The sequence below is a fragment of the Myotis daubentonii genome, chromosome 19, assembly GCF_963259705.1.
Source record: "Myotis daubentonii chromosome 19, mMyoDau2.1, whole genome shotgun sequence".
In the NCBI taxonomy this organism is placed as follows: domain Eukaryota; kingdom Metazoa; phylum Chordata; class Mammalia; order Chiroptera; family Vespertilionidae; genus Myotis; species Myotis daubentonii.
In genome coordinates this window covers 23,272,270-23,284,402 of record NC_081858.1, presented here as the reverse complement: position 1 = coordinate 23,284,402, position 12,133 = coordinate 23,272,270, and the positions used below count along the sequence as shown (strand labels likewise).

The 12,133-nt window shown below is 51.3% G+C and overlaps 1 protein-coding gene across 6 annotated transcripts in view; it reads right to left on the bottom strand.

Moving 5' to 3' along the window:
• The window catches only part of KIAA1671 (KIAA1671 ortholog), a 134,582-nt gene that overhangs the window by 39,322 nt on the left and 83,127 nt on the right, over window positions 1-12,133 (bottom strand). The window contains exon 1 of one of the 6 annotated variants that reach the window (XM_059676515.1): window positions 3,868-4,645. The exons of the other annotated variants lie outside the window; for them this stretch is intronic. Coding sequence (XP_059532498.1) covers window positions 3,868-4,164 — 297 coding nt within the window. The 5' untranslated portion in view covers window positions 4,165-4,645. Of the gene's footprint in view, window positions 1-3,867; window positions 4,646-12,133 lie in introns of those variants that run through there. 6 annotated transcript variants of the gene reach the window in all.

The window sequence follows — 12,133 nt, the reverse complement described above, 5'->3', positions numbered from 1 at the left end:
ATGCGATCGTGCTGGAGTATCTCTTGGGCCCTGAATCACTGCCAGGCATCTCTAGAAGAGACAGAGGAGAAGCTTTCTGAAGGCAGAGGCAGAGACTGGAGGGATGCGGCCATAAGCCAAGGAATGCGTGCAGCCATCAGAGGCTGGAAGAGGCAGAAGGGATCCTCCCGAGAGCCCTAGGAAGGCGGCATGGCCTGACAACACCTTCACTTTGGACTTCTGGCTTCCGAGACCTTACAAGATAAATTCCTGTTGTCTCCAGCTCCCAAGTTTGAGGCCCTGTGTCATGGCAGACTTCAGAAATCAGCGCAGGGGAGGTACTGACTGAAGATGAAAGTCACAAACACCCTTCTACTCACATTCTCTCCCACTCGCTAAAATAAAGAGGGGGTTGAATGTGTCTGCGGGTGGGGAGAGGGGAGACACTGAGCCCTGCTGAGTATTTTAGGCATCCATTTCACTCTATAATTGACGCAGAACCAAATACTCCCACTCAGCCTTCGCTGGAGGCTGAATGCTCAGCACAGGTGCCAAAGCTTAAACTGTGACTCTCCAGTGCAGGGCGGGTTGTAGGCCCAGCAAGGCCGACACACATTGTATTGCTGGAGCTCCAGCCTCAGCGATCCCAGCTGTGTGATCCCAGGCCTGTGACTTCACCTCTCTGTGCTTCTGCTTTCTCATCCAGTAAATATGGGACTGTAGCCCGTTTCCCTCAGGGGCAGTTGTGCAGATTCAATGAGACCAGTTTCCGGCAAGTAGGAGGTACTCAATGTGTAAGACCCCTGTCCTTCCCCCAACTCAGGTCAGCAGGAAGACGGGTCTGGCCATCTAGGCAGGTGGGACTCATCCACGGGCAACAACCCCTTCACCCCCTGAAAGTGATGTGAAATGCACATTTTTTAAGCACTTCCTGTATGTCAGGTGTTTAACAGGTGCCAGGGCTGTGTGGGTTCTTATGTTCTCCAACCCATTGGACCACCAACCAGGAGAATCCCCATCTTACAGATGAGGACACTGAGGCTGAAATGGGTGATTTAACTTGCCCAGGGTCGCTCAGCCAGCATACAGTGCAGCTGAGGTTTGAGCCCAAGTCTGTCCGATTTGTAGAACACCCACCGGCCCTGGAAACCTCCACTTCCCACGTTTATTCCAGCCTCGGCCTCTGTGGTATTGGCATTGTTTCTGGGTTCTGGAATGTTCTTCTGGTCGCTACTGGAGTCCACCTAGTCTGCCTGGCTTCACACAACATGCCTCTTCCTGCCTTTGTGGCTCTGAGAAAATGAGTTTGATTTCCTCCATTCCCCCTTTTCTTTCTTAAGGCAGAGGCAGGCCATTAGCAAATTAGTTCAAGGTTGGCTTTGGAAAACATTTCAGGGCACGCCTCTGAGTAAATACCAGCCTCAGGCAGGAATGGAACTGAACTGATTATTTAGATAAATGTGTACAAGTCCAAGTCATAAAGACTGAAACCCTGCCCCCCTCTTAACAACCCTACGGTATTGCTGCTGTCTCTAAACTCTTATTGTCTGTGGCTTTAAAAGTTTCCTCCCATAAAACAAATATTTAAGTGAAAGCTCCAGGTAAAAGGGATGTGTGTGTACTTTCCAGTTCACTGGGAATCTTTGAAAAAAGTGGTTTGGGAGAGAAGGTTTGGTTGTCCACATCGCTGACTTTTGAGGCACACGTACCATGTGGCATCCCATGGTTACATCACTGCTCTAAAATGATAACAACGGGGAGTGTGAATGTGAAATGATGACAATCCCCATTTCACAGGTGAGGAAACTGAGGCACACAGAGGGGAGGAGCCCACCAACGTAGCACAGCTGGGAGGTGGCAGAGCCAGGATTTGAACCCGAGCCCTCGGCGACAGAGCATGGGTGCCCATCCCAACTTTGCCTTCATCTGCTGACAGAGGAAGAAACAGGCTTGAGAACCGTTCACGTTCCCTCCGCATGGACGTGTCGGAGTCTGTTTCAAGCTCTCAACCCAATGACAGCTGGTGCCCACCACTCAGTAGGTGCTAAATGGGCAGGAACCCGGAGCCCAGATTGAGCACATGTTCACTTTGTTGGAGGCACCGTGAGAACTGTGAGCAGAGGAGGCAGCAGCCTGCACGGCCTAACTTCATTCATTCATTCATTCATTCATTCATTCATGTAGCGGTGCCCACATGTTACACCAGGCCCAGGGTTCCATGGCTCCCAGGGTGGGAGCGCTGAATGTTACCAACCCCCACACCCTTAACCGCATTGCCAGAGAGGGATCGGGAGTGAGAGACAGAGACAGAGAGATATGCACTTAGAGACAGAACAAGAGATACAGAGACAGAGGGACAGAAGGAATGAACAAGAGGCCTTCTCCCCTTTACGGAGGTTGGGTTGGGGGACCTGTCTCATAAATTCAGGCCCCACTGATTTGTCCAGGGCCCCAAAGAGCACAGGCCCACGAGAGATGTCATATTCGTAAGGTACCTGTTTGTACCTGACTGCTCTGGCTGCTGTGTGGCCCCCAAAAAGTCACTGCACCTCTCTGGACCAGCCAAGGGGATGCCGGGTCAGTCCTGCACCTCGAGGGCAGGTATGAGCGTTTTCAACCTCAATTGTGCAGGTGGTTGGCTTGACACCTGGTGCACCCCAGGACTCGGGCCCTAAACACCGGGTCCCCTAATGACCAACGGGACTCATCGCAAGGCTAGACGCAGGGAAGGACTGGCTTTGCCCTTTGCCCGTCTTCAGCCTCCTGCAGCCCGGTATGAAAATGCCAGGCCCTCTCTTGGAGTTCAGTCCAGGTTGCTGAAGTGGGAGCCCTGAAGTTTTCAGGAAGTTCTGGAGAAATCCTTATGCCAGGAGCTTGGCTAGAGAGCGCCCCGAGTTGGGGATCAGAACCTCTCGCTTTGCTACTCCCTCGCTGTGCTACCCCAAGCAGGTGCCTCTCCCTCTCTGGGCCCACCTCTCCAAATCATCAGTGAGGTCCTTGAGATTGATACTACACCATGCCCTAGTACAGCGGTTCTCAACCTGTCCTTTGGGGGTCGAACGACCCTTTCACAGGGGTCGCCTAAGACCATCCTGCATATCAGATATTGACATTACAATTCATCACAGTAGCAACATTACAGTTATGAAGTAGCCACGAAAATAATTTTATGGTTGGGTCACAACATGAGGAACTGTATTTAAAGGGCCAGAAGGTTGAGAACCACTGCCCTAGCAGGACGCAGGCCAGGCTTTTAATCATTAGCTGACATTCCAGCCTATCTTCCAAGCACCATCAAGCTTGTCTGAGTGAGAGATGGTAGAGCCCCAGGACCCAGCCTGGCCCACTCACATCAAGCTCCGGGTTCATGGCCCAGTGGGCAAACCCACCCACCACCTGGGCTCTCCTTAGGTAATCAGGGGCGACCTCTAGACTTTGCTCGATGACAAGACAACAAAAGCCACCACTCAATATGCATAGGACATGGACACTCAGTCACCCTGGGAGGGTGAGAAGAGATGAAGCAGGTGCCAGCTAATCCTCCCTAAAAATAGGGGCGACAAGCATTTCCCTCAGGGGCCGGAGTGTCGGCACTTACAGATAAGTCAACTGGCAAAGCTAGCCCGTCCACACAGACGCGGGACCCAGTGTCAATTTCCCAAGCACTTCAGGGTGGAGAGTAACTCCACCGTCAGGAGGATCACCCCACCTGTCTCTTCCCCAGGCGTGGGGAGCAGGAAACAGTGGGGCCTGATGGGCAATTATTCGGGAAGAGGCGACTTCCCTGGCTGGATCTATGGGGACCCCTCCTTCCCCACCTGGGGAGTGTGGGAGGGGAGGAGTTTTGACTGCTATTTCAGTATTTTTTTAAAAACAGAATAAGCTTACAAAATCTGGTGGCTCTGAATCCGGGTGCCTTTTCCTTAGGGAAGAAAACCTCTGCTGGCTGCGAGCGGAGAAGCGGCGGAAAGATTCCCGGCTCCGGGAGGCCAGGTGGCGGAAGGAGGAGGTGCGCTTGAAGGGGGTCCGGCTGGTGGGCTCCCCGCCCGTCCGCTCATGGCTCACCGTGGTGGTCACTAAGTTGAGGGCATCCTGGAAGGACCTCCTCACGGTGCCCATCCACTGGGTCATGTGGGTCTGAGCCACACTGAGTTTGTCTCCCAGGTAATCCATGGGCCCGGCCATGAGAGGGAGGAAAGCAATCACAAGGCCAGGTCCTCGGCCTCTTCCCACTCGCAGCTCCTGGAAGTGCGGGACTTGCGCGCAGAGAAACCCAGCAGCCCTATTCAGCTGAACTCAGAGTGAATCCACATCGCTGAGCCGGCAGCCGGCTGCGTCCGCGGGTCCCGCTCAGAATCAGGACAGAGTTCAGGGTCAGGCTGGGAGTCCACCCACAGGGATGCAAAGCCAACACGCTGGGAGGTCCAACAGCCAGTCCCTGGCGATCACCCCACTGAGCCGGCTGTGACCAGGAGCTTGAGGGAGCCAGCGGCACTGGCTCCAGGGTGTGACGGTCCCTCGAGGTGGGGGAGGAAGAGTCGCCCTGGGCACCTGGTCCTCACTTTCCCCCAGGAAGGCAGCCCCTCCCAGGAGCACGCAGGAAGGATCCGGTGGGCAGGCTGCAGCCCGCCGCTGCCCCCTGCCCAGCTGCCCAGAGCCGGGCCCCGCTCACCTGACCCATGCAGGTTTCCTGTCCTCTGGCCAGAGACTCCAAACCTGTCGGCCGGCAGCTAGCTCATTTCCGGAAGCAGCCACCAGGGCCCCGGGTCCCCTGGCCAAGCAGCCCTGGATGACATCAGTGCCTGTCTCAGCGAGGGGCTTTGCTGCCCAGGAATGCAGGAGGGGCCTCAGGGAGGCGGACGCCCAGGGAGCTGACGTCCGCCCCCATTTTTTTCTCCAAGTCTCAACTCGCTCCCCGTCCTGTGGGGTTGACAGTGGCTTTACCCGCCAGGCTGCTGCCCGCCCAGTGCCCTCCCTGCAGGCGCAGGGGGAGCTGCGGCCGCCCGCGGTGCACACTAGCACGTGTGCACACGGATGTGGAGACCCGGCAGCCCCCGGAAGGTTGGAACAGTTGAGAAACTGCCTCCAGGGTGACAGGCTGGCTTCTCAGGACCTCTGGCTGCTGTCAGTCTGTCTCCCTCTGGTGGTCTGTTGTTTCTCTATTGGGTTCTCTCCTGCCTCTCCAAGTCTCAAATTTCCACCTCTCTCTCTCTCTCTCTCTCTCTCTCTCTCTCTCTCTCTCTCTCTCTCTCTCCCTCTCTCCCTGCCTCTCTGGAAGGAAGCACAGAGCCAGGTGAAACAGCCCTGGAGGTCCCCCAAGGAAGGAACTGGGCTGGGCTGTGTTTCAGTACAGGCAGAGTTGCCATGGCAACCCGGGGGCACAGCATCTGCCCCACCCTGGGCGGGCAGGCTCTCAGCACAGGGAGCAATGGGAATGATCCCTGGTTTACACTGGGTCACATGAGCGCCTGGATGTTAACCCTTATGGAGCTGGAGTAGCTGGAATGGGGGGTGGGGTGAGTGTGGGGAGACGAGACAGCAACATTCTGAGACCAGAGAAGGTTGTCGGGAGGGGCAGCAGCAGCTGGATCCTGGAGGGGAGGCACACTTGTTGCTTTCTCCTGCAACCCCCATAGTACAGATGAAGAAATGCAGGCTCAGAGACATAGATTCACTTGCCTGAGGTCACACAGCAAGGGGATGGACAGAGGCGGTTCCCTCCCCACTGTTTCAAGGTCCAAGAGGGCACTGGATCAGAGTTGGAGCTCAGTACACATTTACTGTCTGAACGCCAGGTCCCGCACAGAAACTCTGGTCAGTCTGACGGATCCCAGGCGCTCTCCCACCCCGTCACCTTGGTCTCGAACAAATGTTTGCTCCCTAGACACTGATGGAAGGGCCTCGCTTGAGAGTTTTTCCCGACGCACAGATCTCTTCCTTCTCTAGACTCCTAGTCTACATGCTGTTCATTCACTCATTCATTCTCTCACTCGTTCACGTAAACACCAGAGGTGCCTGCTCCTCGCCAGGCACTGGTTCAGAGGCTGAGAACGGTCCCTGCTGCTGGGGGCTCCAGGCCAGCAGGACATACAGTGGTGCCAATATTTACCGGAGCCTGAGTCCCCGATGCCATTCCAAGTGCCCCCAGGAAGTAACTCGTGAATCCTCCCATGAGTCCAGTTGACAGAGGAGGAGACTGAGACCCAGAAGTCATCTGCTGAGGGCACACCATGTGGCAGGCAGCCTCCAAGGCGGCACCTAGTGATCCATGCCCCCGTTATCCACACCCAGCGTGGCCCCCTATGACCACAGGGTTAGCCTAGGTCAGTGATGGCGACCCTATGACACGCGTGTCAGAGGTGACACGCGAACTCATTTTTTTGGTTGATTTGTCTTTGTTAAATGGCATTTAAATATATGAAATAAATATCGAAAATATAAGTCTTTGTTTTACTATGGTTGCAAATATCAAAAAATTTCTATAGGTGACACGGCACCAGAGTTAAGTTAGGATTTTTCAAAATGTGGACACGCCGAGCTCGAAAGGTTCGCCGTCACTGGTCTAGGTGCTCCAAAGAAGAAGGCAGAAGTGACGGTGTGTGACTTCTACGGCTATGTCATAAAAGGCGTCACAGCTCCACTTGGCTCTCTGAGATCACACTGGTGGCAGCCGATCACCATGTTGTGAGGATGCTAAACAGCCCTACGGACAAGCCACATGGAGAGAATCGGAGGCCCCAGTGAACAGAGAGCACCACCCTGGGGCCGTGTGAATGAGCCCCTTTGGAAGGAGACCCTGCATCCCAGGTCAAACCTTCAGATGGTCGCTGCCCTGCAGACACCTTGAATGCAACCTCATGAGAGACCCTAAGCCGAAGCCACCCAGCCAAGCTGCTCCCAAGCTCCTGACCCACAAGAGATGCAAATGCCCAGAGGACAGTGCCTGGCCCATCAGGATACAAGGGCTGGAGCAGAATGGGGAGAAGGGGAGGGCAACAAGGGGCTCTCCCAGCAGCAGCGGGTCCTACTGTTAGGAAGCATCACCCATACGGCAGACAAGGAAACTCACGGGGCCCCACCCGCCACCTGTAGAGCCTTCAGGGTCCCAGGCCTCCTGGACCCCAAGGTGAATTCACTTTCCTCACATAGAGTGTGCACAGCCAGCCTCCTGCAGCAGGCAGGCCAACTCGTGGCCCTGCTCCCTCCCCCCGTGGACAGGAACTTCCAGACAGAAGCTGAGAAAGCGCAGAGTACTTCCCACCCCAGAAAGAACTGAAGGGCTGGAAAGGATCAGAGCTCTTAACAGATAATCAGGACACAAAGGTGGGTAATCTACCGGGAAGCTTTGGAAAGAAAAACATTAAATCAAAGCAGTAAGTAAAATACCTCTAAAATGGTAACACCCAATGTTGGCCAGGCTGTGGTGGAAGAGACATATATGTCCACATCAGACGGAGATGGGAATCAGTATATATTCCTGATAGGAATCTAACACTGCAGATCAAAAGTCGTAAAAATAATGGCCTGTAATGACATACAGGCTGAAATGTACTGACAATGTCTATAACTTACTTTGACATGCAGGAAAAAAGAAGATATACTAAGAAATGGATGAATGGTTAGATTTTTATAAAGCAAATATAGCAAATATTAGCAATTACAGAATCTAGCTGGTGGGTATATGTGTGTGCCCTGTACAATCTTCCTATATTTGGAAAAATTTCATACCAAAAGGCTGGGGGTGGGAGGATGTGCCTGCTTTTTAACCCTGAAGTTCATGAATTTCACATCCTGTAATCTGCCTTTAGAAATGAGAATGATCCTACACAAACATTTTGGTTCAAGGATATTTATCATACACACACACACACACACACACACACACACACACACGCTAGAGGCCTGATGCATGAAATTCATGCAAGGGCTTGGCCCCCGCCACCATGGAGGCCACCTCTGCCTTGGCCCCAGCCGCCACCACAGCTTCGTCTGGAAGGTCGTCCGGAAGGACATCTGTAAGAATGTCCGGTCTAATTAGCATATTACACTTTTATTATTATAGATTTGTGAAAAATGAAAACCCAATTGTCCAACAAAAAGAGACTTGCTCAGCACAGCACTGAATCATATGACACCAGAGGCAAAAGAAAACAAATCAGTAATACCGATACTGTTTTTACAATGTTGAGCGTTTGTTCATCATGGACTTTTTTGCATTAATTTTTATTTTTTAAAATATTGCATTATAATATTATTTACCTTGATTATTGATATTTTTTGGTCCCACTTTAAATTTTGCATCCTAGCTGAATGCTTAAGTCACTTCATTTTAGTTCCAGCCCAGGATTTGCTAAATCAATATATTACAATGATTCAAATCTGCCTCGAGCTCTTACTAGCTCTGTGACCTTGAGTAAGTTACTTAACCACTCTGATTTTCAGAGATGAAATCATCCAACTCATCATGGTCATGGATGCTGTCAGTAGCACTTACTGTTATTACATCAACATTGTATCATTTTCTCTCAACAATGAAATGAAATTTGTGCTGTGATTATTACCCCCATTTTATAGGTGGAAAAACTGAGGCAAAGGGAAGTTCAGTGACCAGCCCAAGGCATACAGCTACTAAGTGGTGGAGTTTACTAGCCCCAGCCTCACACCTCTGACAAGGTAGAGGATGCCCTGGCCCTTGCCAAGTCAGTCTGGATGGAAGACAAGTGTCAGGAAAAGCAGAGGACACCACGTGGTGGGCAGGATCGCACAGCTCTGCCTGCTTCCCAAGCCAGGAGAAGGGTGCAGAGGGAGCTGAAAAGCCAGACTGCTTGCTTGTTCCCTCCAGCCTCCCTGGAGGTACAATGTGCTCTGAGACTGTGACTATAAAAAGCGTCACTCTGAAAACTGGGGCAGTGCAAGCACTTTCCCTTCTGGGGGACGTTTTCTGCAAACTCTTCTGTTCTCTCCAGGAAACTCCTGGGATGTTGCTGGGCTTTGAAAAAGAAAGCAAGCCATCTCCTTACATAATTAATCCAAAATATGCTGGAGGGGTTGCTGAGATCCAGGAAACAAATGGGAATTTGATCCACAACGTGAGGTGGGGCCTAGACAGCACCGTTTCGAGACAAGCGTGTGCAGTTTCAAAAATTAGAACATTGGTCACTCATTCATTCAACAAACATTCCCTGTGCATTACTTTGTGTGAGCTGTGCTGGCCCTGAGGGAAGCTGTAGTCCCTGAGAGCTCAGAGTGGCTCCCTGATGCTCAGCCATTAAGGAGGGAGGGTAGCCCAATGGACCACCTCAGACCTGAGGCTCCTACTTTCTCCCAAAAGTCTGATACAAACATGCACACTCTAAAGAATTCCTGGTCAAATGGAAGAAAAAGCCAGAAGAGAATGAACAACTGTATTACATGTGTCAAGGGTTATGATGGACAAGTGAATAACATACTTGGGAACACTGAAACCCAACCAAGAAAGTGGGAAGTTGAAGAAAGAAGAGCAAAGGGAAGATGGCCTTTTATTGAGGATCTGCAATTGGAAGAGGAGTATCTGGGTGGGGTTTTGAAGGTTGATTAGGAGTACTCCAAGAAGGCTGAGAACAATATGTGCAAAAGGCTAGGGGCATGGCCATATTCAGCCTTGCCTCTCGGCTTTTGCACATGCTGTATCCCTGCCTAAGGCTGCCTTTCCCTATTTTCCCATCTCTCCTGGACCTCCCCTCATCCCAAGACTACTTTTAGCAACTTTCCTAAATCTCTCCCAGGAGGTCTCACTTATACGACCCTCTTCACATCCTGCTTCCCTAAATATTCGACATTCCAGGAGTGTGCATCCTGGGCCTAGAAATATACTAATATTATATTATGAGGAATATGGTGTAGTAAAAAAAACGATTAATTGAGGATTTACTATGTGCCAGGAACTGGTTACCCACACATCTCACCTCATTGTTAAAGAGGAGATCAGAATGTCCACCCACTTCAAAAGGTTGTGGTAAAGAACAACTAAGATCATTCTTACCCAGAACAGAATAAATGCTCAATAAATGGCAGCCATAAAGGATGATAATTATTCTGTTCTAATTCATATCATCTCATTGTTCAAATCATAGGATCCTAGGCAGTCAGAACTGGAACAGCCAGCAGAGAGACTTGGCCACCCTTTTCCTTTCACTGAAGAAACAGCCCCGGTGGATGACTGGCTCAGGGCCCACAGTAAATCTGTGGCAGGCACCCTCTGATTTCCCACAGGAGTCACTCATGATCTGGACTTTGCAGGGTCTCTGGCCTCATGTCTAACCTATTCCCCCAGCTTCTCTCCACCCCAGCCAAACTGGACAAATTGCCATCCTAGGATGCACCACAGTGCCTCTTATTCAGCCCTTTGCACATGCTGTTCCCTATGGCTAAGACACCATTCCACTCTTCCTCACCTGGTCATTATCTATTGTCCTTCAGAACTCAGCTTAGGTAGAGCCTCCTCCAAGAAGCCTGCCCTGATTCTTTGAGTTATGGAGGGTCGCCTCTGGGCTCCCACCCTGCCACATTACCTCCACTGCATCATTAGCATACCGGGCTGAAACCTCATTTACCATGAGCCCAAGGGTGGCAGAAACATGGCCTGTTCACCCTCGAGTCTCAGCATGCAGTGTTCAGCAGGCACTCACCATTCCTACTGGGTAAAATGAAGGAACCACTGAGGCTTGAACCTAAGTCACGCAACTCCCAACATTCCTCTCCCTAGGCTTGTTTCCAAGGCAACAGGGAAAAGAATTCTGATATGGAAAAAATATATACCAAAAACACCAGAACTGACTTGATTTTACAAGTCAATCCCAGATTATTGGCAAACCAAGCCCAAGACTATTTCCTAGTTTTCATTTATTATGTTCTTATTCAGTCATCTTAAAGGCCAAGATCCCCTTAATTAACCTTGGGAGGAGAGGGGAAAAATCATCTGGAAAGGAAATCTTTCTAGAAACAGCTAGGAACTCATCTCCCTTCTTCATCAGGCCCCACCCTGAGCTCAAGTGGAAAGTGACATTTTCCACGCTGGGGAGAGCTGCTATGTGGCCCCGCCTGGCGTGGCGAGGCCAGTCTGTAATTACAGCCCCTCCTCAAGGGCTGGGCCCTAATAAAACTGGGTGCCCGGGCCTCCTCTAAAATGGAAACAGGTTGGGCTGAGGGTACCACCTAATTCATCCCACGGGGCTGTCCACTGGCTTTGGGGACACTGGGCTCCAGGACGCTGCCACTCTCTGCTCGAGCATATAGTGAGGGAGAGGACCTGCTGGGAACTCTGTCTGGTCACCTTGCCTGGGGTTGGTCAGCACGTTCCTTCCACCACAGCCACTGCATTTCCCCCTCTTTGGATCAATACGCAAAAGAGCAAGATATTCTTGGGAAGCAACAATTAGAACTGGGATGAGGGTTGCATGATGTCCCCTAAGACACTTATTTCTGAGAAGTGGGCTTGCTATATTTGGTTGAACTGCCACCTAAGCAGCACCCCAGGATTTTAAGGCTCTCTGTGAGGAAAACAGAAGACTGGAAGAGTGATAGGAGGCCTTTCTTTCCTTGGCCCTTCCTTCCTCCCTTCTGACTTCAGTACACATTTAACTGAGCACCTACTATGTGCCAGATGCCGGGGAGACAATGAATAAAGTGGCTGATCCCTGGCCCTCAGAGGGTTTTATTTGGGCTTTGCAGTAAGTATAATAACAAACTGAAGTAGTTCACACTTGCCGAGGGCCTGCCACCTCCTGAACCTGTATTACCTAGGAAGGTTGTAACCATGATGCCATTGTAGAGACCAGGAAATGGAGACTCATGTATGGACAAACACAGTTAAGGGCAGGGCTCCCAAGACTGATTCCTCACTGTGTGACCCTGGGCAAGTGGCTTGCCTTCGCTGAGCCTCTCTTTCTTGGTCTCTAAAATGGAATAAAAATGGTCCCCCCCTTCTCAGGGGATGCTGAAGGTTACATGATGTGTGTTCTGACCATCTCGTGAGAACAACTATCCCCATTATACAGATGAGGAAACTGAGGCAGAGAGAGTAAAGACTGAAGGCTACATAGCAATTCAGTGGCAAAATCTGGCTTGGAGGCCTGTGCTCCCAACACCCCTCTCTGCAGCGGTGGCTCAGTGCACA